The sequence below is a fragment of the Grus americana genome, chromosome 3, assembly GCF_028858705.1.
Source record: "Grus americana isolate bGruAme1 chromosome 3, bGruAme1.mat, whole genome shotgun sequence".
Lineage (NCBI taxonomy): Eukaryota > Metazoa > Chordata > Aves > Gruiformes > Gruidae > Grus > Grus americana.
The window spans coordinates 60,551,817-60,577,416 of NC_072854.1; the positions used below are offsets into that span (position 1 = coordinate 60,551,817).

The window sequence follows — 25,600 nt, forward strand, 5'->3', positions numbered from 1 at the left end:
TTGACCATTTTGTTGGGGAATTAAATAAAATACTCTAATTGTACAAAACAGGATATGTAGGATAATTAAAAAGAAGTGAATTAAAAGCAAAAGATAAAGACTGGATATATGCTCAATTATTTAAATGCCCTCAGATATCAGAGAAAAGTGAACATCATCAGCAATGATTTTATCTAGCATAGCCTATTATCTCTATACCTGAAATCAGTTCTACTGTGCTGAAAAATGGGGAGTTACTTTAGAAAAAGTCGCTGTTTCTATAGACTGGTCTTCCCCGGCTGGAAGAGCACAAGAATTGGCAGTGATTACAGAAAATCTTCAGGAGTATGCACTGATTTATTATTTGATGTCATATTCAACTCTTTAAATTGTGTTAATGGCTACCAACGTCCACAGAGTTGGGCCATGCGCAACAAGTGCTTCATTTATGAGCCTGAGTCATCAAGAAAGCAGTGCTGCTTAGTGAAGCAATAATGATGAAACAATAACGACTGATTAATGGAACGTATTTTCAGGGCACATTTGACAAATAATAGAATGTAGTTTATGTTCATATTGGCTGTTATCTATTGTATTGATTTAAAAGCAAAATCCCACTGTATTAACTCAATGGAAAACATTCATATTAAAAAACACCTGTGAGCAGTTATTTTTAATCCAAGAGGATATACCGAAATAAGACTGGAATTTGCCTTCCTGTAAGACAGGATTCCAGAAACATTCTAATGATGCCAGATGTAAACAGGTAAATTAGTGTTTGCACAACACTTTGAGAAGTAAATTGCTTGGTGTTTATTATTACTTTCCACCTCTTCACACTAGTTATATTTACATAGTTTATTATTTTAGTTAAGAAATCTTTCTGCATGTTCATAGTCTTGCTTTTAATCCTATTAATGCACTTTCCTGTCTTCTGCTTCCTACAGAACATTTACACGGTTAGCTTCCCCAAGCCAGGTTTTGTGGAACTGCAGCCCGTCTCCTTTGACGTGGGCACAGAAATCAACCTCTCCTTCAGCACCAAGAATGAGTCCGGGATCATCTTGTTTGGCACAAGTGGCACAGTTGTTCCCCCCAGGAGAAAACGCGGGTACACTGGAAGGAAAGCTGCCCCTCTGAAGAGAAAGCGCAGGCAGACAGGGCAGGTGCGAGGAACCTAGCTAAAGATAAAGAAAAACCACAGTTTTACTGAACTACTTCCACTTGGTTTTTTTTCAAGACACTGTCAGATGTTTCTGCTTAAGTTAAAATTGGGAATAAATTATTTCTAATGTTATCCTTTATCTGATGGAGAATCTGATGGAGGCTCAGAATTTATTTTTTTGCATTGGAGTAACTGTTTCTCTTAAAGATTTACAGTAAGGCATCTATTGCTTCTTGCTAAACAACAACGGATTTGTTTTTCTATCATATAGAAGCTCCCATGTTGTTTTTTAAATCAAACCTAAGTATTCAAGAATACTGTTTGTCTCTCATTCACTACTTATGCACTATTAATGCTTGGAAACATCTCTCATTTCTGTTAATATAGACGTAAATGAGGATCATTCTGTTGCCCCTGAGACCTAAAAAAAAAAAAAAGCTGCTAAAAGCAGTACCAGATAAGCCCCTTGTTTGAGATCATTGCTGTGGGTTATGAGGTTTAAGAGTGCTCCAACGTCTCTTCTCCCATAAAATACAAATCTGCAGTATAAATCCTTTCTGGAGAAGAGGAGAGTCAATCTGTTCAGAGAAAGTACCTACAACAGTCTAGGTGACTAACTGATAAAAGTGTGATTGCTGTTAGAAATTACTCAAATCTTAATTAAAAACCTCCCCAACAGACATACTGCAACAGAGGTAACCAGAATATTTTAGTGCTTTCCTTGTTCAGGACTTCCGGGAAGTGATATTTCATTATTCTGGTTCCTGCCTGTTTTGGAAGAGAATTCTCAGTGACCTGGAGGAGCACACTCCAGGGACAGCACATTATAGTGGTTCACTCGCATGACATTAACTGCAGGGTAGGGGCTCCTTTATCATTACCCAGCTCTTCAGGTCACAGAAGTGAGCGTGACACTCATTGCTATGGTAACTGGAGGTTAGATCCTGAAATCCGCTACAACATGATATTGGTTGCTAGAGTAACTACTAGCGTGATTTGCCAGCCCTCCAAACGCAGAACTCATGCTGAGGAGATCAATGCTATCCAGGGCTTGTTGGGTTTCAGGCCAATCCTTGTAACAGCAAAAATCAGAAGAATTGTAGGTTAGAAGTCTCCATCCTTCCCTGCAAATAAGTATGCAGAGAGTCAAATCTTTTGATGAGACTTTCCAGCATGACCTCGTTTTACCTATTCCTCATTATAAAAATACAAGAGAGTCTGAATATAGCAGTAGCAGAAGTTAGATTACAGTATTTTTACCATGGTAAGCAAAGAAAATAAAACATACACACTAATGTAAAATTATGTGAAATAATTCCTTTCCCAGTGTAACTTACTTTCTCATACCAACACATACATTGCAGGCCTACTATGCAGTGTTCCTGAACAGAGGTCGCCTAGAAGTGCATATCTCCACTGGGGTACGGGATCCCCACAGAATCACCATCAAACCAGAAGCTGGCGAGTTTCACGACGGCAGAGCGCACTCCATCCGGATAGAAAGAGCCAAAGGGTAACAAATACCGTGAAGTGCTACAGACCACACAGCACAGCTAATTCAACAAAGTGAACATATCGATGTCATTAGCAATCCATGCAAATGCTTCTGCTGAGACAAAGAATTTCACATAATTCCTTCCTTATCCAAAAGTTTTTAGAAGGCCATTTCTGACAGTGCTCATTATTCTGCAGAGCTGGGTTTAGATGCTGTCATAGGCTGTCAGCCTGGTTCTCCAGAGACCTGCATTTGTCTGAGTTGGCATCTTTAACCTTCTGGTACTTGGCAAATATATTTTATTAATTGAATCTGTGGATGAGAAATACTGCTGTGGTGCAGTAAATCACCTCTTCAAGACACGTAGAAAAAGACCGTTTTCAGAGTATGTAAACAGCAACAGCGCAGCAGCCTGTAGCCTTTTTGAGATGCCATGTGCTAGTGCATACACGAGGGGTTACGGTGGTGCCCAGGTAAGTATGGTAAAACAGTGAAGACACACAGTCCCAGATAAATGGCAGTCATGCTTATTGCTGGAAAGCCATTGCAGACCTTTTCAGACAATGTTGTTTTAAACAGAATTTCACTTAAATTCCTTTGCCCTTTCTCAGACACGGTAAAAAGTGCTAACTACACTTCACAATTCAGAAAGTGATTAGAAACTGCACTACTGTAGTGTGTAGGACTCAGGTGGTCAGTATTATTTATGGCCTGGAAGAGTCCTTGTTGTGGACATTTGGACATAGAAATGTGTACATGCTGTACAGACATTCACTGGATTAGTGCACTATGCGCAATATTGTTCTGCATTGTTTAAAAAAAAAAATCAGAAAGATGTGACATCCAGCATGTTACAAAATGTGCTTATCCAAGCACACCGAACCCTAGGCTTCACCCTCTTACCCCCACAACGCTGCAGCCTTCTTGAGCAACAATACCTGTCTGTCTAGGCCCAAGGTGCCCTTCTGTCCTCTCTATAATCTGTTTTGCTTTGCTTTGTCCTTTGTCAGTATAAATTTCTGACTGAATTTCTATTGTATCATTAAAAAAATCTTGTAATAATGCCTTCTGACACTATCTCTCCCCCACTTCAATGACTAGTTCAAGGTAAAACCGCAAATTCTTTGGGAGAAAAAGTTATTTTGGAAATGGATGACTGCATTTTGCAAAACATTTTGTGTCACTGTGACAGAACACAAATATGCAGATGATAATAAGAAGCTCTAAGCAACAAAGTTCTTATATGCAGTGCTATAACAAGTGCAGTAGCTTGACCTGTGAGAGTACATCAAGACACAACTGCTGTACAATGCCATACAGTGATGATGCTTTTTCAGATGAAACCTCTGTGTTTTCAAAGTAGTTCTGTTACAAAACAAATTGTCTGAACTCTGCAGTTTCTGTAACCTGAAATGGATGTGAAAAGATATAAATTAAGGTTAACACTTCCTCTGCTCATCACGAACTTGAGCTTTATTTGATTAAATATTTGGAACATCCTTTGAAAACTCCTCAGATAGTTGTCCGTATAATTATGAAGTATTTGCTTTCTCTTCCAAGGTAATTATAGGATACTGTTGAAGACTAATGCACATCACTGTATGGTTCTGCTTGGAGCAAAAATGTTTACTATGGTCATGGCTAAAGATAAGATGAAATACTGCGTGCTGATGAAAATATTGACAATCAGTAGCCATGGCTACCATGCAGCAGCACAAAGGGTAACTTGAGTCTTGACAGTCTGATTTCCCTACAGTTCCTCTGAGGGCAGTGGAGGGAAGTGTCCTCTCTGGGACACTTCGGAGAACCTAAATTGGTCTGTTGCTCTGAACTGCCCCCAGAGAAATCTCTCTCTTCTGTTTCCACTGCTGAAGGGTCTGAGGGAAATCCTAGAGATTGTCCCAAAAGATAAATCTTTTAATACCTGCTTCCTCCAACCCTTTGAAAAACGAATCACTTTCTTGCTCTACAGCTTTCTAGACCAAATACATCCATCCAAAACTATGAGGAAATAGCCTCTTTTCAATAAATATTTTCAATATTCATTTGCTAGCGTTTGTACTTATTGGTAAGAAAGAATATTGGAGTTCAGCATAATTTTGCAGTTGAAAAAAGTAAGGCTATTTGCCAGAAACTGATTATTTCTGATATGTTGTAAGGATGCTCAGTAATTCTGAAAAATCAAGCTATTTACTTACAGATACCAAACCTGGATTTAGATAACTAATTGTAGTCAAAGATGCTTGAATAGTTAGGTCATGATGTTTAGTTTTGCATGACAGTAACATATTTGAAATAAAAACTGCATTTCATAAATCATATCAAAATTTACAGAGACACAGAGCTTTTTTTTTTTTTTTTTTTTGGTGGTCCTGATTCTCTCCTAGCTAAATTCTATGAAATATAGTCTAAAAACATAAAGAAATTATGCCAACTAGCATTCTACATTCACCTTCAAAAATACTGAAGTTCTTATCCATCCTTTGCAACTCAGCTCACCTTGAGCTGGATTTGTTCAGAAGTTGGAGATTTTCTGTGTTTCTTTAATGGTACATTGTCCCAAAGACAACAATTAAATTCTTTACTCTTGTTGCTATGCCTTATTATATGTTATCCCTTAAAATAATCCACTGTCTCTCAATTCCACAGCCCTATCATTAACACTTCCTTCTCAGTATACACAATGTATGGCTTGGCAAACTAGTTTTTCACTTTCATAGAGTCTTTTTGGTTGGAAAAGACCTTTAAGATCATCGAATCCAAATTTCTGTCCCCTTTACCATGTTTCCTTGTAAATGTGGTACAAACCTGCAACATTTGCATGCCAGCAGCTTTGGCAGGCTAGAGCATTCAGTTTTTTTCCTCACATTTGAATTCTTGCTTTTACCAGAATAATGCCCTTCATATTTACTCCTTTCCTCATTGCTCTTTTTTCCATTTCTTGACTTGGCTTGATCAGCCAGCCGTGCTGTGCTTCGGAGGCTTCTACCTTCCTCTCTACAATCTTAACAGTATCTTCCACGGGACTGCTTTGTCTTTAACTTGCAGCATATGCATTATCCATGAGAGAGACTTGTAGCACTTGTATCAGTACACGGTGAACAATCAGTAGTTCTCCTACTCTACCATCTCCCACAAGAAAAGCCAACCAGATCTTTTAAAAGGCGTACAGTACGTATCTGTGATTGATTCTGCAATCAGAGCAGTCTGTAGCAGCATTTGTCCCCCAGCAAGAAGATAATCACTTGTACAAACCAGGAAATAGGGAGCCCAAACAAAATGTGACCCCATGGCATTCCCATCCCGCTGGGCACTGGGTGATTACACCTACCATCACAGAACAGCAGGCCGGGCTCTTAACCAGGTCAGTGTTGCCACACTGCAAACCACTTCTTCCTATTCAACTGGTGACTGATATTACCGCCTCTCAGCAGCACGGCTTTGCCAGGCTCTGTCAGAAAACTACCAAGGAAGCATAGTAGTAGCTGAAAACCTTTTAGTGGTTAATAGCATTTAATGTGAGCTGCTAATTACATAATTTGGGTTGCTCAGTGTTATAGCTGGTGTAGGAGTAAATGGGGCCTGCAAAATGGTGATTTCAACACAAGCAATAACCAGAGTAAAATATCTATTTCTTTGCTTTCAAATCTTTTTCACAGGATGTTCACTGTTCAAGTAGATGAAGACAAAGGTCAGACTCAGAGATTGCCAACAGACCAACCCATCTCTGTTAAGAAGCTTTTTGTGGGGGGTACTTCTTCTCCGTTTCAGACTGCACCACTCAGAAACATACCACCATTTGAGGGCTGCATATGGAATCTTGTCATTAATACCACGTAAGTCTTACTGATGCCAACAAATGTCTGGTTAATGAAGTCTGGTTAACTACCTTGGCTGCCAAAATATACGTAATTGTTGCAAGGTATCATAATAACAGCAAATCCTAGAATATGATCTGTTTCCTTAATATGGCCTTCCTTTTTTTGTCTACAGTATACGCTCCATAGGCTATGCAATTAATGAACTGCTTTACAGACAAGCCAACACCTGTCTATCCATAAAATCAGAGAAATGCAACAGTAAAGCTGCAGTAAGACTTGCCTCAGTGATAGGTATTTATGGTGTACTATAACACTTTATTTTAAGTAAGGTTGATCTCCAAGAGTATACAAATTCTGAGAACCACCATGGGGATTAATTTGCTTTGGAAAGTGCATACTGTGATAATCTAGAAGGAACATTTAAGTAAAAAGAAAGGGAACGGTGAATAAAATAAAACCTCTATGGAAAGTTCCCATCTAAATCTTTTTTTTGCATAACCGAAGTACCTAAATTAGAATCTCATGACCTCACACTCCATCAGTGTACATCAGAGAGAAGGACTTCTCTGCAATGTGATTCAGCCTACCTAGGCTGGTACAGCTTGCCAAAGTGGATGCCTGTCTCTCTGCACTGACTGTAGGAAAGAAAGCAAATGGTGACTATCACCTCTAATTTAAGTGTCCCTCTTCTGTACCTAAAACAGATGGGATGAATCCTGGCTCTTGTGTCCTGTGAAGTGGAATCACACTGCAGCATATAGCTATTCTTTATAAATGGGTGGTAAAAAGACAGAAAAACTAATAACAGACATCAATTTCTTTGTGTGTTCTCAGCCCCATGGACTTTGCTCAACCGGTGTCCTTTGAAAATGCAGATATTGGCCGATGTCCCTCTCTAGAACCAGAGGTTAGGCCACCTGAGGATGAAGATAAACCAGTCCACCCAACAGTTCTGATCCAACCTGAACCAGACACTAACGGGGAGAAAGAAAGACCAAGGACAACTCCCGCTTCCCCTCCTCCTCCAACACCATCTCTATCTTCAGCACTTGTAAGTGTAGATCACTTCATTCAGGTAAAGTTTGAAATTTCTCTTCCCAGGGAAAACTGAAAAGCTAGCCACCAAGTAATTTCCCACAAAAATAGTAACAATTCAGCATGGTATTGTAAAGGGAACACCTTGTTGCAGGTGAGTAAAACCCATGGATAATGGAAAACTGGTTGATGACATTTGCTTGGATTATCACAACAATAATTTAAAGAATGATATAGCAGTAGAATTCCCTTTGGCTTGCGTGCTTAGCCCCAAACCCTTGCACTTCAGGATATAAGCCAGGCAATATCTGATCAGGGCTGGAAGGGAAATTTTCCTATGGGTAATCCATGTCATTATGATATTTCTTGTGCTGTTCTCTGAAGCACATGTTAACAGCCATGTCAGTGACAGAATGAAGAAACAGGTAAACCGGAGAGGTCTGTTTGATATGGCAATTCCCCCACTGCTGTTTTATAACTTCAGTCAGGAGACTTACCAACTTAAGAACTGAAAGCCCAGTCACTGCTGAATTGAGCTCAAATGTTGTTGCCAGAAATCTTAAACAGCTAGATAGCGGCAAGCAGTCTTATACAACAAAATTTGAGAAGAAAATTCTGTCTCAAGTATAGCAGTTTTACAGGTTGATGCAACATTTTATTGTCCAGAAAAGATACATTTAGATACCTGAATATTAAACTGAATAATATAACCACTGGAAGATATTCCTGGGGGGGGGCAGGGGGGAAATCCTTTGCATTTTATTACACCAGCATACAACCCACAGGTTTATGCAGGATATAGTTACGCATGGGTGAGGTTCCCAAACAGTGTGAAAAGACTGCATGTTTCCCAATTAGGAGCCTATTTACACTACCATAATTTACACTACCATAATAAGACAGTTTTGAGAAGTTAACAACTGGAATATTTAACTTCCCTTTTTATATATCGAATACAAAAGAGTCAGTAATTTTGACAGTTTCTCCTAGATTGGATTTGTAAGATCTTTTAACCATTTGGGGAGGCACTCCCACGCTGGGTCAGGTTTAATCTTCATTCCCATTTCACACCTTCTCACTGACACTACATTACAGAACACTGAGTTTGTTTGTATTGGATTTTTCTGTGTGACCCAGAGATTAAGATTATCAATTAATTGCATGAAGACCACCAAAAAAAAAAAAAAAAAAAAAAAAGAGTTGTGATTTTCAGTCAGTCAGTTGGCTGTAAGTCTGTCAGTTAGAGACAAACAGTCCTTGTTGCCTGACTCGTTTTCAGAATTCATATCTGGTTTTCCTTGGACATAGGCAGGATTTCTAACAATGTTTTTCTACAAAAAAAGGGTACAAAAATTAGGCCAATATCCCTGAGTCATTAAGGTTAATTTTGTATTTGAGGTTCATGGCCACCTTCAGTGGCCGGGTACATATGGCACAGCTTTATCTCGAAGGACTTGTCAGGGGCTACTGAAGTCTCCACAGCACATGCAGCCATTTGTGTACCTGGAAATGGAAGCCTGGGGATCAAGATAGGCAAGCTCCATCTTAGTTATTACCCATTCCCGAGCCCCAGAGTTGTATGTATTGGCCTTTTAATGCTCTAGGGCAGCATTTTTGATTCATTCCCACAAGGTGGAGTAGTTGTAACACAAGGGCTCCGATCCATCTTTCTGTTTGCAGTTGAAAGTAAGCAAATTTGCGGTATAGCAAGGCTACCATAGAAAGACAATGAACCAGGCAACAACAGGGTAAAAAGGGTTATCCAGTTTAATGCTCAGTGTTGTGAAACAGTGCAGTCATATTAACCCTTGATCAAGCATTATAAACAAAATTTAAAAACACAGAAGCACATGAGAAAGCAAGTGCACACTTTCTAAGACTCTAAGCACTCTTTTAAATAGCAAAATTGAGAGGAATAGATCTACTCATTAATATCAAAAACTAATCCCATTGTAACTAGGTAAGTTTTTTATATTACATATCTAGAGCTGTGATAACTTGAAATGAGAGTTCAAAATAAAAATCTAAATAAAACACCATTACTCCACTTTTTCCCTTGGAAAAAAATGAAACCATTTTAGTATTCTGAAGACTTGAAAGCATTTTAAATAAGACAAGCTTTTGGATAGTTTTTATGTTCCTCTAAGTAAGTTCTCCAAAGTATTTTTCTGGGGAATGTTGCCAAAAATAAGTAACTACAGTTTAATAATGAGGTAGCACTCATATGACAGTTAGCTATACAGAAGCTCAGTGTAGAAGGACTGTATATAGAAAACACACAGCAGAAAAAATTATTGCCACATGGTAGGCTTAAATAAGGTATCATCTGTTCTACTTAAGTCCTTTTAGGATCTTTTTTTACTCTGTTATCCATTTACATGTGAAAGGGGAGGGGGAGTTTACTCCCAAATGAAAGAAAATCTACCCACTACTAAAGGCAAGACAAGATGAGATCTAGAAGTAGGACAGTTGGGAAATACACTGGTCACCAGTTTGCTGCTGCTGCTTGCTACCAAAATGTTTCTCAACATTGGGTAACTGCTGCTTCTGCCTCCTGTCATTCCCTGCTGCTCAGGATTCGCTTGCCACAGAAATGAAGAGCGCCAGCATTTCCTCTGCATTTGACTCCATGACGGTATCTTCCACCATTTCTCCGTGCATTACTTCATTGTTTTATTAACACTATTCAATGAGCTGTGGGGATTGCTTCAGTGGTGCTCCCTTTTCCCCCTAACTACTTTCTTTGTAATTGCTAATACAGCACTGTTTGTAGAGAATGTGTGACAGTCCACCAGTGGGCTTTTCTGTTCTTCATTTCCACTGTGATACATATCTAGCTTCTTGACTTACCAGTCAAGTCCCTGACATCTGACAAGACTGAAGTGCAGCAGCAGCGTTCAGTCTTGAGGCTCTCAAGTAATATGGGAGATTATTAAACAGCCAGGTTTAAACCCAGGACACCTTAAGGCCATTACTGAAAAATCAAAGCTGGGATATTTTAATACAGGCTGATGATCCATGCTTAGTTCACAGTCTTGTGAAGGCTGTAAAGTTGGCTGTCCTGAGATAAAGTGAAAGCAGAGACAGGCTTGTGAATAAAACATGGACGTTTTTGAAGTGTGCCCTCTTGACTTTTTCCTTTTACTGACATTTCTACATCAACCTAATTAATGTTCACTATTATCGATCACTATTTATCAGTAAATAATTGGTGTATGCTTGCTATGATCCTAACCATCGCGGTGTGTTTGGTATTCTCCCCACTCCCTGCCCTTCCTTACAGTCCTCCTGCTGGGATGAAGAAAAATGGCAGAGTTTGCTGATGCTGGGGAGCACCTAAAGTGTCAGGGCCAGACCCTTTACTAACACAAACCAGCCTAGGATTCAGTTTACTGTCAGAATATATCCTTTTACCATGTAATATGTAAAAGTGTGCCACAGGAACGTCTGTGTTAGTGTATTTTCCAATTCCTTCCTGTTGCTCTAGTACTGTAGTTAGTCCCTATCTTCAAATTTTAGCAAGCCCAAATGCTATTGAAAGTATTATATACACAGTAGTATTATTAACATAGTTATTAAGCTTCTAGATAAACCTGTAAGGCTTTAAACAATTAGAAACTTTACCCAGCATTAGGGGAATACAATTTTTTCTTTCTGTTTGATGACCACTGGAAGACTGCTATCACACATTCATAACTCTGGTCCTGTTGAGTTTTTCCCTCACTTTTTCCCTCCATTGCACATTGATGTGTACTTGTGATAATGCATGGTGTTCTACTCTGTCATATTCAAACCAGAGGATTCATTGTGGAAAACTAATTTTTAGAAGTGCTCTGTACTGTTGTGAAGATTTTTTTGTGATGTGTGAAAGCAAAAAATATAACACTACTGAAAAACTGAGAGAGGGGAAAGAGATTTCCTCTTTGCGGCTGAAATCTCAGTGCCTGATGAGTCACCCATGACATTTTCAAAATGTTTCACAGAAAGGGCTCTTTGTCAGCAGAGCACCGCACCTTGTGCTTTGCGGGTCCCTGCTGAGTCAGGGCTCAAATAAGAGACTGTCGCCAATCCAACATGATATCAGCCACAGTGCTGAAAAACAGAGCTCGCAGCTATCAAAGTTTGTTTTTTTCCCAGCGGTATTGTCCTGATATTGTGTTGCGTTAGATCCTTTCAGTAGTTTCTTCACAATACTCTCAGTGGGAGGCAAAAGCTAGACATGAGTAGGAGCTGGTAATTACCATGGTCTCTCATTGCCCCAGGCACCCCTATACAAGAGCTTTAGGGCCAGAGATTAAAAGACCTGGTGAAATTAAAAAGAGAAAATTATACTGGGCAGAAGATATTTTACCTTCCATTGTTGCACCACTTTAAGATTAATAGCAGCGGAACAGACAGGGAGGGGTTTCTTTCTTTACCCCCTGGGTAATGTGTCTGCATTAGACAGCTCAGGGAGTTTAACAGTTGTTACTTCTACCCATCAGTTATTCGGCTTCCCTTATTGTTGGGGGGGCCTTTCAACAGCACCAGGGGAAACAGCAGCACACTAAACAAAGAATACAATTATAAAACAATATAAAGAAGTTAAAGGGGGGGAATCTTTGGCAGGTGCAGGATCTGAAACTACTTTTAACTCATTAATTTTAAGGTGACTAGATTTCAAGTCGACAGCAAAGTATCCCTTAAAAAATGTAAGTCTTGCTTCATTTCTGTAAGAGGGCAGCCTACTGTGTAAAACTCAGTTATGTGAGCTAAGAGTACACTGAGCTGCCTGGAAAGCACTTAAGAATCTTGTAAATGTCCACTGGCGGCATGAAAGCAGCAATGTTCATATATTACTTTTATTTGCTTTTACAGCCAGCTTAATGAGCTCTGCTTTTACACCAAGTTCCTGTCATACTGGTTTATAACTTCAGCTGGTGTGATGAGGCATCAACACGCTGGAAAACTGGAGGGCCAGTGTCTAGACTAGGTGGAATATTCTGACTCCTGAGCAGTTGGAAGACTTCCAGCATGTGCACAGCAGAGATAGACACAAAATATGAAGTTTGTATGAGCGCTGTATATTTTGCAGGATTCCTGTGCTGCTGACACTGAACCAGCTATTTTGGAAGGTGGCAAGCAATTTGGTCTTTCAAGGAACAGCCACATTGCGGTTGCATTTGATGACACCAAAGTGAAAAACAGGTATACTGTTTACTTCAGCGATGAGTTGTGATGTAATAATGTCAAAATAAAATGCCCCTCCTAATACTCTTAAAAGCATCTCCCAAAATTATGGGCATGCTCTGAAAAAGATCACATCCCATGGCTAATTCATTTCATTATGCAAATATAAAAAGCATTAAAGCATGAAATCTAGGCAATGAAGTGCCCACCTAAGTAGCTCTCACAAAAACAGTTAACCTCTTTGTTTTTAAATGTTTGGGCACATACAGACCCCAGGCTGATTTGCAGAAAAGCAAACAGAAGAATGGAACCAGGTCGTGCAACTGAGTTCATAGGTTGCTTTTTTGAAAGTTTCTTGGTTCATTAACTTGATAATTTCTTGTAATAGGCAAACCTTGTTTTCCCTTTCTTCCGATAGTTAAGATCAAGCTTGCAGAGTAAACAGACAAAAAATGTATACCAAAGTATAACAATATATATGTATACACATTGATATGCAAAAGAATTCCAAGAGCTACTTATAAAAATACAGCTGTTTTCAATGGATTTGTGAAGCTAAAACTTGTTAATTGTTCACTTTTGCTGTGACGGCACATGGTCATTAACAAATGTGTCATGTCACACCACTGAGCATTTTTGCTGCATTATAGTTTACAAGTCCATCAGTCTCACACTTATTTTTGCCTATAAAGATGCTGTACTGTATTTTCACATATGCTGATTTTAGAAAACTAGGAAAATAACTAAAAGAAATATGTAATCTTACAGTCCTTGCCTGTCTTCTTTCCAAATAAGAATCCAGGCCTGATCGTTTTCATGCAATGATTTTTCACGTTTATATTATCAACTACTTTCAGATATTGACTTTGCAGCTCAGCTTGGGCTACGTTACTGATGTGCTGCCAGTACAACCTTAGCGTGTAGACAATCTAAATCATTTCTTCCCAGGTTCTTTGCTGTAGGGGAGGTTTTTGGCATTACTGTTCAGTCCAAGGGGTCATCAGACCTCCTCAGACACAACCCATTTTCAGAATAAGTGTTTTATATCCTGATTGTAAACTCTTTCTGCATCTGTAAAAGTTTTGCAACCTGTCTTCAGGCAATACAACTCATTAGAAACTCAACATTTGCCAGCTGTTACTTCAGCTCCCTCCTCTTTGTGAGCATCATGTGTGCGGATGACGGGCAACGCCGCTGGAATTTTATAAGCGCTGGGATTTTCTAGCAACTACAGCTGCAGCTGAGAAGTGTATCTTGAAATTCTATGCCAAGGCTGCACTTTTGTATTTCCACAGCAAAGGGACTAATGAATGCTCCCATGTCAGGGATCAGATATGTGTGAAATGCAATTCACGTATAACCAAATGATTTTTCCTAAACCCTGATGGACAAGTAAAATGGGCCAATAAATGTAAAGTTTTATTAGAGGAACACAGAAAGGTAAAGCAGATAAAGTTGTCTGCTGTCTGACTCTGAATATCTTTTCCTTTGTTTCTGTTTTCCTGTTTGTTTGATTTTCAGACTTACAATTGAATTTGAAGTCCGAACGACAGCTGATTCTGGCTTGCTGTTTTATATGGCCCGCATCAACCATGCTGATTTTGCTACAGTTCAGATAAAGAACGGACTGCCTTACTTCAGTTATGATCTGGGGAGTGGAGACACCAACACAATGATTTCCAGCAAAATAAATGATGGCCAGTGGCACAAGGTATAATACTCACTAACACTCAATTTTTCTTTGGAATGCTAAGAGAGAGCTTTGTTTTGCCTTAAGATATTTGCAAAATGTAGTCTATACAAGCTAAACTTTACAACTAGGCATTTCTGTAGTCTGCAATATTTGTACTTTCAGATGCACTGCTGAGTACATGGTACATACTCTACTAACAAAATGTTAGTGCTGGACGTATTTCTGGACATATTTAGAATATGTCCTATGTATGGTAAGGAACTGCAGAAAATGTTCCATCTTCCCTAATAGGGCTCAGGTGAGTATCAGCTCATCGTGATTGAGTACATCATTAAAGCCAGTTGTTTCTTTGTTAATAATTTCACTGTTCTGCCATAATCTAAGAACAAAGAAAGAAAAAAAAGACTTAAGTAAATCTCTCCTGCATTATTAATTTAATTCATTAGGGAATAAACGTGATATTCATGGATGTAGTTGGCAGCCCTTTCTGTGACTTTATGAGAAGAAGCATTTATACACAATGCCTGTGGCTTTCGGATGGTAAACGAAGGAATAATACCACAGCCGTGAAGTTTACTATTTACTGGCCCAAGGACAACAGACATTTGAAGGCACCAATAAAGACACAGAAGATAAGAATACATGTAACCATGTGTTCAAGTTATGTGCTGTAAGAAACATTACATTTTGGACAGATATTTGGAAAGTCACCATCCACATCCCTATCACCAAATGGGAAAATAATCTAATTGCATTTTCTGTTATGCTTGCATTGGTCTTACCACATCCTTTTTGCAGTCATCCTTAGTCCCTCTATTGCTCCATTCCCACTCTGTTCCACAGGAATTTTATTTTCACTGGATTTTTATTCATGAACTTTTTGATGATAGCAAATGCTCTAAACCAAGGTATTTAATGAGGGGAAAAAATAAAGTTGTAGTCATATTTATCTGTTTTACATAATGCCTGGGAGCACAGGCAGTAGACCAGAGCCCCTTTCTGCTAGACTCTCTATAGATACAGAACAAAGACTTTTATTTTTTTTTCTCTTTTAGCCATTTTCTCTATATTCCAAGAGAACTAACTGAAGCATATTCTTAATGCAAGACTATGCTCTTCGGGCATGCAACATGGCACTCTGTGCGAGAAGGACCCTTGTCGTATATCCCATTTTTGTAGGAGAGAATGAAGACAAAATCCAAAGTCACAGTTCCCAAAAAGCACAAGGAAGTCCATTCAAGGAGGAAAAGCGCAACCTCTTGAACAAAACACCACAGTCTTTGTTTTTAAGAAAGCAGAGTCCTCTCCTTAAAATAATCTTTTCAGTGACAACCTTTAATCCATTTGAAATGGTTTAGGTTGAAACGTGTCCATCAGGCCTACAGAAGCCACATCGTGCCGCTGCTATCTCTTTAGGTCCTCTGTAAGACTGTCTGTTCCCTGTTCCTGTCTCACTCACCAAATCCTCCTTCTGCCCAGGGTGTAACTGTCCATCTCAAATTTACAGTTGTCTATAAGGGACCAAGTTCAGTCCCTTGCCTTCAGGCCACCCTTTGTCAGTGTTCAGTCATTCCCGTTGCATCATGTGCTGCCACACTGAAGCAGAAGCAGCCATGTTAAAGAAAAGCCAAAGAAAAATGCTATTTCTCTCTCTGCTACTCTGGTGAGAAATCTGCTAATGTGCATGCTCATTTTACATTTTATCCCTTTTCTTATACAGAATCATTTTTATTATACTGATTTGTAGAGATTTCAGTATAAATCTTTGGAAAGAAATCAGCCTGCAGTTGTTGGGGTAGAATTTCCTCAAGTCTTCAGCAATTGCGCTTCCTCCATGCAATTCACAGCCCATTTGTCTGAACTGAAGCCATAATACCAACAGAATATAGTTGATATTATATTTACTCTAACATGAACTGTGGTCTGAGGCACATCCAAACTAGCGGAATCATAAACTCAATATTGTATGCAAACCTGTGCTGCAATAAAGATTTGCAACTGGTGCCATTAACATTCAGCATTTACTGTTCCCAGTACTTAAAATTGCTATCTGATTCCAGGAAAAACAATATTGTGGCATGTCTGTCATAGTTACAAGCTTTTAAGAGGAACCGCAAGCCCGTTCAGTAATTCTAACAAATAATAGTCATGACGCCTCCTGACCCAGAGCTAATTAAAAGGCAGTCATATATTTGCACAAAACCTTGCGCAGGAGCTCAGTTCCATGAACATTATCCACAGTTGCTGCCACAGTACTTCTGCTAACCACTCCTACTACTTTCTCCCATATTGTTATATATTTCGGACTGTAAGGCTAGTTACAATCTGGAAACAGTTATCAGAAAACTATCTGTAATTGTATTGCATTTGTGTGTCTTTTTTAGATAAAAGTAATTCGGACAAAGCAAGAAGGAAACCTTATAGTAGATGATGTTTCAAACAGGACTGTTAGCCCCAAGAAAGCCGATATATTGGATGTTGTAGGAATGCTGTATGTTGGAGGATTGCCGATTAACTACACAACTAAAAGAATTGGTCCAGTAAGCAAGTTTGTTTAAGTTATCTTACACTCCTTAAGTATGTCTTGATTGGTACCAATGTCTTCCCAGTTTTGTTTTGCTTTGCTTTTCCTTCAGACTGCTCAAGAATATGGATAAAATGGACCATACTGGAGGTACACTACATTCTTTCAGTGCAAAGATCTGACTCAGAATCCAGTTAATGCAAAGAACTAGAAACAGCAGAGTTAGTTACTGTTATGGAAAAGTAGAAAGATCCACACACTCGTATCCACTTGGATCACTGTGCAGCTAGTGTGTAGGTCATGAGTACTACTTGCCCTGTCTCTTGGCTGTAATTCATCTAGCAATAACTGCCAATAAACAGTGAAAGCATCTCCTAAGAGAAGCAGCAGAAGCCAAAACTACCCTGGACAAAGTAGTAGCTTACTGTAGTAACCGGTTTTGTGTTGTTATTACTAAGCTGGGAGAGAATGTATTTTGAGGTAAGGCCATGAAAACTCTGTTGTCCTCTTTCTGTTTCCAAATCAAAGGTGCACATTTCAATTTATCATTGTTCCAATCTGAATGTCCAGCTTCCACGCTGACACAGAAGACACTTTGGCAAACAGAGAGCCCAGAGAGCTGTATATCATTTTAGCCTAAACCTTGTAGGATTATCTAGGAACACCGTACTCCTTCACCCAGGCCATTCATTGCATCTAACCGCACAACTCCATGTCAGTCATCTCACTTTCCTGCTGCCTTCCCACCCCCCAGGATATGCCAGTATCAGCATCAGAGAAAACCTCTTCCTTGCATTATTTTTGCTCTGCACAGAGGGATCTTTCAAAGCAGAAGCCAGAACTTGGGTGAACTTAATTATAGCAAACAACAAATTAGGCATATGGTACAGCACAATGTGGAAAAAAACCTGGAATATCAGTAGCAGCTACATCTGGGCTCATTCTGGGTGGTTATACAGAATCGGTAGAGAGGAGGAAAAGCACAGATCCTAGCAAGGAAACAAACCAGACTCTCAAAGTAATCTCACATGAGTAAATACCATTCTAGTAAGATGTTTATGGAATGGCGAATACTAGTATATAGACAGGCAAGAGTCCACGGGCTCGGGTGGACAAAATAAATACAGAAAAGGAATTCCTAGATCCTGCTTAAAAAAGTCATTATAATAACTCATGGACTGGGAATAAAGGGGAAGAATAACCACTCTAAATCCGAGAGTTGTGTTCCATAAGGAAAACTTACCTGTAAGATCATATTTCTTAACAAATTCTGGATTGTGCAGAAAGACCAAATTGGGCAGAAAAACCAAATTGAGGCAAATCTACCGAGCATTTGGATTTAGCAGATCTGAGGCACTGAAAAACAAAAGCAATACTTAACTACCCACAAAATATAATTCTTAATACTATCAAATTATGCTCTTTGAAATACATGTGCAATTTACAAGTACTAATCTAAGGAGAAAAGTAACACTAAATCCTTACCTATTGCTCCTTGTCAGAAGTAATGGAGGGAACCCATGCAGATAAATGGCTCAGTCTGGCAATAACAGTCATGTCAGATCCTGACAGTCTTATGTGCTTGGGGATTTAAATGAAGCTGTGACTTCAAATGTCATTCACAGAAGGTAAAAAGCAGCGCTTGCCTTTCAATCATTCTCGGTAAAATACACCACATGAGGTATTAATAGAGTGTTGTGTTGTAGGCTTCATGTAAAGGCTCTGAAGCAAAGTAAGTTGAAAGGATGTATTATCTTAGTTAGGACTTTCTGCTACACACACATAAACCTTTTTAGACACTAATCTAATACGTAACCGTAGGTGGGCTGGCTTCCTATTCAGTGTGGAAGACTGATACCTACTTGTTTGGCTCCAGCAGATGTCACATTTTAAGCACTCAAAACGCTGCTTTCAGCAAAAGAAGTTATATTGCCTGTTAACCATGCTAAAGTATAACCAGATTTGCTTTTCCGTAGGGAAAGTGAAATTTTAAAGTTAGAGAATGTTATCGAGTTGTCTACAGATCTTGCATTTCTGTGATTTATTCTCACAGTGAAGATGGCAAGATTTGTTTTCTTTTATGGCGTTTTTCTTTTTTGGTAACAAAATTTGTTGATCTGGAGATGAATTTCACTTAGAAATTAGGAAAAGGTCTATTTATGAAGAAGCTGACAGAAAGCATTGATCAGCTCAGAACTGAATTTATTCACTGATATTGCTCAAGTTCTCATGAAAACTCTGTACTGGTGTATTTAGCAGTAATAAGCTATATATTCCACAGTACATCCAGCTTTGATTTACAAGGAAAGAAATTCTTTGGAAATTCTTTCAAATTACTAGTCAGACTATTGTTAGAGGAAGTGGTATGCAGAGTCAAGGCTTCCCTCTGCAGGTATGCCTTTCTCCTTTCTGTATTTATACAGATTTCTATGCTGTATTTTTTTATTTTCTTCCTTCCGACTTCATTGCTTATGAATATGTCTTCCTTTTCTTCCTCAAAGTACGTGTTTATCATTTTCCTCTCTCCCACTGATATCGGGGATAAATTTTCTTAATTCTAAGTCAAAGATCAAAGCCTTTGTCTAAAGCTGAGAACCAAAATGCAGCTGCTGCCCACCTCAGAGAGAAAAGGGAGGGAGAGCTCTGGGGGCAGATCAGGGCGGGGAGATGCCCGTGGCTCTCAGAGGTCCCACAGGGATGCACTGATCACAGCGCTGAGCCCCGGGACAACCCGGGGTGTAGCCTGGGCAGCCCCTCACTCCTGCCCCAGGCAGGAGCTCACTTGCTTACACCACCAGCTTAAGCGTGCGCCCGTCACCCGCTCCTTGTCACAGCGACGTGCTCCCAGCGCAGAAGCCAAACTGGAGCTGCAGTTTGCTACCCTGCATGGGAGCCTCCGTACACCCAAGCGCATCCCCTGCCCCACCTGCCTCTCTGGCCAACAGTGGCCTTTGTCACTGTGGTCACCAGACCTATATATGGTTCTTATATGAAGAACTATGTACGGGCAACAACCTTTACGTAAGGGCTTTGTTCATTTTAGTAGCTGAGTACTTGCATTAGTTCTGTCTTACCATGCAACATTAGGCCCATAGCAAAGTGATTAAAAGGGGAAAAAAAAAAAAGCCCTAGTAAAATTACCAGCAGCCCAGAGAACTATATCCAGTATCTTCATCTACTCACAAACGCCATAACCTAGTCAATTAAAAAGGTAAAGTATAGGCCATTAAATTCCTGCATTGCTGATGTAATTTGCTATGTTTCATTATGCAGTGTATTATTTTATGTCCCCTCCATTAAGCCAAATAGATGTGACTCAGATGACATCCCTGAAAAGTAATGTAATTCATCCTCGGTGTGGCTGAGATTAGATTCCAATTACAATCAGATATTAAGGATTAGCCATGTAAAATTCAAGTTTTATGCAGCTCCATAAATCCAGCAGAGAAACAGAGGAAAGGTGCTTTTTGATGACATACTTCAGGCCTTTTTTCTGAGCACTTCAGCTTCTTTGCAGAGTTACATGTTTTGTTTGAAATATTGGCTGCAGGTCACCTATAGCATCGATGGCTGCATCAGAAGTTTTAAAATGACAGAATCACCTGTTGACCTGGATAATCCAACGTCCAGCTTCAATGTTGGAAAATGCTTTGTAACTGCGCAGAAAGGCACATACTTTGATGGAACAGGCTTTGCCAAAACAGGTAATGAACAGCAATTCTGCTGATTGATAGGCAAAGAACAGAGAAAAAGGAGATGCTGCTCTCAAAAACGCCCAGTGCTACCGATCTCCTCTTGGCTGGAGGCAAAGTGAGACCAATACTTGAAACTCTCGCTGATCATTTTTAGTTATCTTGCCTAGGGATAGACTTTATGACTTTCTAGCACGGTCTCACACTAAGCAGAGCCACCATAACAGTTACTTACATGATTTCACGTGAAATGGAGTGCATTAATAACGCTGAGTTAGTTATCTTACATTACTGGCGACACACTTTGTGTGATTATTAGGAATAATGTATGAAATGCTTTTCTTCATTTTATTACGCTTCCCCTTTTCTCTCCAAGTTGGTGCATACAAAGTGGGAACAGACCTGCTGGTGGAATTTGAATTCCGTACAACACGAATGAATGGTGTTCTCCTAGGAGTGAGCAGCCAGAAAATGGATGGGCTTGGCATTGAATTAGTAGATGGAAAAGTGAGTAGCAAAGCATTTTTGGCTCTTTATAGAGACTGGTTTTAGAAAGCATAGGTAGTTTAAATGCAAGCTCACTACACCAATCTCAAGGTGTCTCAGTCAATATCGGGGCTCTCCTTTATGTAGCACTTGCCACTTCCCATACAGCAAAAGACGTTACACTTTTACAAAGATATTTTAAGATTCTGTTAACACTTGAGTTTCCTAAAACTGCAACATCAGGACTTAAATTAGTGAGAATATGAAAAGTTTTGAGGAAAGGCTTTGCCATTAATAATACTAGTGTCTTGTGTATATCTTTTATTTCATAGTCCGGAAAATCTGTCAGTAATCTATCACTATAAAGACCTTGGAGTGCTGGGGGTGAAACACCACAAAACTGTGACAAAAAATGGAAAAATGACAACCTACACAACAATTTTGCATATTTCCACTAGTGTTTATCTCAGTGACATAACCCAGATCCCAGAGGGACAGCAATCCACATAGAGGCTGGTATTAAATTTGAACAGTCAGAGCATGTTGACTTTAAATAAACAGAAAAACCCCAAACAAACAAACAAACAAAAAAAAAGAATTGTAGAACTTTTTTGAGAACTAGCTGACTTCCATGTCATGCTTTTCAGGTGATGTTTCACGTTGACAATGGTGCAGGCCGATTCTCTGCTATCTATGAGCCCGATGCACCAGGCAGCTTGTGTGACGGGCAGTGGCACAAGGTTCTTGCAAACAAGATCAAACACCGTTTAGAGCTGACTGTGGATGACAGACAGGTGGACGGTAACAGCCCAAACAGGGCCTCGACCTCAGCAGACACTAACGACCCTGTCTTTGTCGGAGGATATCCTGGTGAGCATTTAACACACCAATGATGCTTTACTTATGCTCTAGCAACACTGCCTTGAGAAGGTCTTAATGTAATTAGGACTAGTGTGCAAAAGATGATGGATAAGACTGTCCAAGTTTGTATCAGTTGGCATGGATGCTTGTTTCTGCATCCAGCTGCATTTCAGAACAAGAAGTTCTGCTGCACTCAGGGACTCTCACAGATCCCCCTGCCCGGGCTCAAAGGTAGGCTCTGTCACAGAGGAGCAGGCAGACTTTCTGCCTTCTGCTGCCCATGCACTCACAGCCTTCCTCTTAACTATTATGCTGTTATTAAACAGAAAGCTTTGTTTTTCAATAGTAAAAGCATTTGGCAAATTTAAATTTAATTTAAGAATGGCAAATTTAAATTTAACTAAAGAATGCATATATGCTTGGGGGGGTAGGACATTGTGTGTGTAAATCAGCCTGTAAAACCTGAGAGCCTGAGGAATGTGGACAACAGCTTGCACAGATTGGTGAGAGGACACCATCTCTTTCTGATGAATGTCTTTGCTAAGAGGCTGAGAACAGCATCCATTTTGGCCTTTTTTTTGCTCTGTTATTCTGTGGATAAATAGCTTGAGAAGTTGGAAATCTGCGGGATGAGCATATATGCGTCATGCACCATTTGTAGGTAGCAAGCTGCCATTTGGCCATTTTCCTTAATTTCCTCTATGTCACATAACTGAGTTATATCGTTTACAGTGGTAGTTTAAATGTGTTCAGATTCTGCCACTGTCATGCCAGGACAGGAAAAGGAAAGAAGACTGGATTGTTACCACTAACATAAGCATTTATCACATTCACTCATAATGTTTGTCCTTTTTTTGAATAAAGAAGATATATAGCAAGTAAAATATTTATATATTGCTGGGGACATCTATTCGCCTGCAGGACCCTCAAAGAACTTAAGTATCGATTCAGACTTACCTAATTTTTTTTGCCTTTTTTTTCCCCTCCCTCAGACGGTGTGACCCAGTTTGGGCTGACCACTAATACTCGTTTTAAAGGATGTATTCGATTTCTGAAGCTCACCAGGGGTACTGGTAAACCTCAAGAGATTAACTTCAGCAAAGCTCTGGAGCTGAAGGGTGTTCAACCGCTGTCATGCCCCGCAAACTAACTGTCATTCAACCAATATGGGTCCATTTATATAAGCACCTCAGATTTAAAAAGTAAAAAAAAGAAAAACTCTATATACATTGCATTCATAATAAATGTCTTATGCAAGCATTTGAGTAGTGTCTGTGGTATTTTCAAATGGCTGTTTCAAGGTACCTCCCAAGAATGCAAGAACTAATCCTTTGCCCCCCCCCCCCCCCATTAAGGGAGTAGAACAATAATGTTTATCTATCTCTTTCCTTATATCTTGAAATGGAAATGTTTCACCATTCTTCTGATGAGTGAGACCACATATTATGCGGGGTGTTCCTTTACTACGGAACTCAGAATCATAGAGTATCTCAAGTTGGAAGGGACCCATAAGGATCATGGAGTCCAACTCCCTGAAATGCTCCCTAAATACTTTCGGTGAGGTAGATCTGTAAACTTGCATTCCTTTACCATTCTAAATACAGTGCACTTGTGTGCAGGCACACCTCTACCTTTCATTAGCAACGGTCATATTACCTTGCTTAAAGCACGCCCAAGAGCTCTTAGAAAACTTTACTTTTCTGACCATAATATTTCCTATGAAAACTTCACTGAGAAATTAAAAATTTTATGTAGTCTACATGGCTTCTGTCATGCTGTAGGCATGGAAACAAGTGCAGGGAAGGAAAATGTTACTGCTTGTGCCATTTATTTGGAATTATTGAAGAAAATATGTTGCATCTAAAGTCCCTGCTATATCATTTGAACAGCACTGGATTTTAATAGAAGTCATGTTGTTTGATGTTGGGAGATGTAGTCTGTAATGGAGGGAGTAGAACCAGGTTCTATCACTTACCTGGAAATACGGTTTGAAATGATCCTTAATAAATAAAGTTTGATACCGCCCCTCTCTCCTACTACACATGATATTGAAGTGACACGTAGCAAAATTCACAAGCCAAGTTTCTAAAGGAAGACGAAATCTGACACTACTGCATTGGAGCAGAATGGAGGTGAAGCAGGAGAATCCCAGAGATTATTAGCATGGCACATGTCGCTAACAGCTACTGTCGTCTAATTAATGAAATCCTTAAGGTAAAAGCTTCTGCTTGATGCTGCCACTTTGTGAGGAATTCTGAATGCAGAAGCCACCCCAGATCTTCCTTAAATAAAATTTAGAGTGCTCTGTGGATAGCACTTTAAACATAAATAGGGAGAGGAAAATTGCTGCTTAGATTCTCACCTGTGATCACTCTCCTGGTGATTTTCCACTGTACTTTGTATGTTTTAGAGGACTACGAAATCATCGCTGAAGTGTGGATTATCTTTTCTATGGATTGTTTCAAATTGTTAAACTCCACTTTTGCAAAGGTTGTGCTTGGACGTGCAGAGCATCTACTGTACAAATGTAAAAACAGCTACCTACACAAAAGAGAAAAACAACAGAAAAAAAACCTAGCAGTAAGGTAGCACAACCATGCAATTAAAAGGGGTTTTTAAATTATTTTTTTTCTGCCCACAGCGAGCTGTGAATACACTTTTTCAGAATTTCTGACATGGCTAAAAAAACGCTCGGTGTAAAATTTGTGCATAGGGGATCTGCAAAATTTGTGCTGCCAGAGAGCCCTCCTGCAGGAGTGCTTGGTATTTCACAAAAAGGCCTCTTTGGCATACAGTGTTTCTCTAAACCGCCGTGGGAAAAAAACACCTTTACACTGGGACACTACATTAAAGAGGTGGCAACAAATATGTATATTGCCACTCTAAGGATTTAGGGAGTCTAACATTCATCAGATACACCTGAAGAAAAACATCTAGCTGCAATGAAGGCCTGAAGTAATTGACTTCAGCAAATATTCTAGTTTTTACTTGCAACTGGCCCTTTAATGTTAACAAACAGTTAGTGGCTGTGCAATGTTACACACATTCAAAATGCTAAGGATTAGTAAAGCATGCACTTGTCTCTGAAAAAGCCCGATTATGGGACATATACAGTCCCACTACAACTTCCACCTTCTCCTAGTGCGACTAACAAACACATTGTAAAATATTCACGTGTTTCTATTTTATTCTTTTTATGTCCCATGTATTTACCTATTCTCATCCCTATAATATTGCAGGGTAGTTTGAGTAGCTCAAGAAGAATAGGCCATAACACTTCAAATATGATTATTTCCAAAATTCTTGAAAAATATGAACAAATGAAGGCCCAATACTTCTCTCCAGAGGGATGTATATTATTGTCATGAATTTCTCACAACACACAGAATAGCCGAGCCGCTTGGCCCATTACACCCGCAGGCAGTACCTAGGTTAGAGTCATATTTCCTAGCCTCTCGGTTCTATTCAGCACGTTGGATTCTTTTCTAACCCAAACTTGCTTGCAAAGCTGTTTTTTGTGGGTTGTTTTTTGTTTTGTTTTGTTTTGTTTTTTTACTTGAAGACACAAGGGAAATTCAAACAATGGAGACTAGAAGGCCAGGAGTTAATACAGTGCCCTGCCTCAGAGGCAGGAAATTGCCACTGCTCTGCTCAGCGCTGCATCAGCGATGGTCTTTCAC

At 39.5% G+C, this 25,600-nt stretch overlaps 1 protein-coding gene across 7 annotated transcripts in view; it reads left to right on the plus strand.

The window, feature by feature from the left end:
* Window positions 1–23,180, plus strand: part of LAMA2 (laminin subunit alpha 2) — a 379,531-nt gene extending 356,351 nt beyond the window's left edge. For 5 of the 7 annotated variants that reach the window (XM_054819583.1, XM_054819585.1, XM_054819587.1 and 2 more), the window contains 12 exons: window positions 927–1,145; window positions 2,509–2,657; window positions 6,299–6,475; window positions 7,295–7,511; window positions 10,071–10,130; window positions 12,570–12,682; window positions 14,186–14,375; window positions 16,742–16,897; window positions 20,432–20,585; window positions 20,950–21,080; window positions 21,707–21,929; window positions 22,913–23,180. In XM_054819583.1, the coding sequence (XP_054675558.1) occupies window positions 927–1,145; window positions 2,509–2,657; window positions 6,299–6,475; window positions 7,295–7,511; window positions 10,071–10,130; window positions 12,570–12,682; window positions 14,186–14,375; window positions 16,742–16,897; window positions 20,432–20,585; window positions 20,950–21,080; window positions 21,707–21,929; window positions 22,913–23,070 (1,947 nt within the window). In that variant the 3' untranslated portion in view covers window positions 23,071–23,180. The remainder of the gene's footprint in view (window positions 1–926; window positions 1,146–2,508; window positions 2,658–6,298; window positions 6,476–7,294; window positions 7,512–10,070; window positions 10,131–12,569; window positions 12,683–14,185; window positions 14,376–16,741; window positions 16,898–20,431; window positions 20,586–20,949; window positions 21,081–21,706; window positions 21,930–22,912) is intronic. The other 2 variants (XM_054819586.1, XM_054819591.1) reach the window with 2 other exon arrangements.
* The last annotated feature ends 2,420 nt before the right edge of the window (window positions 23,181–25,600 follow it).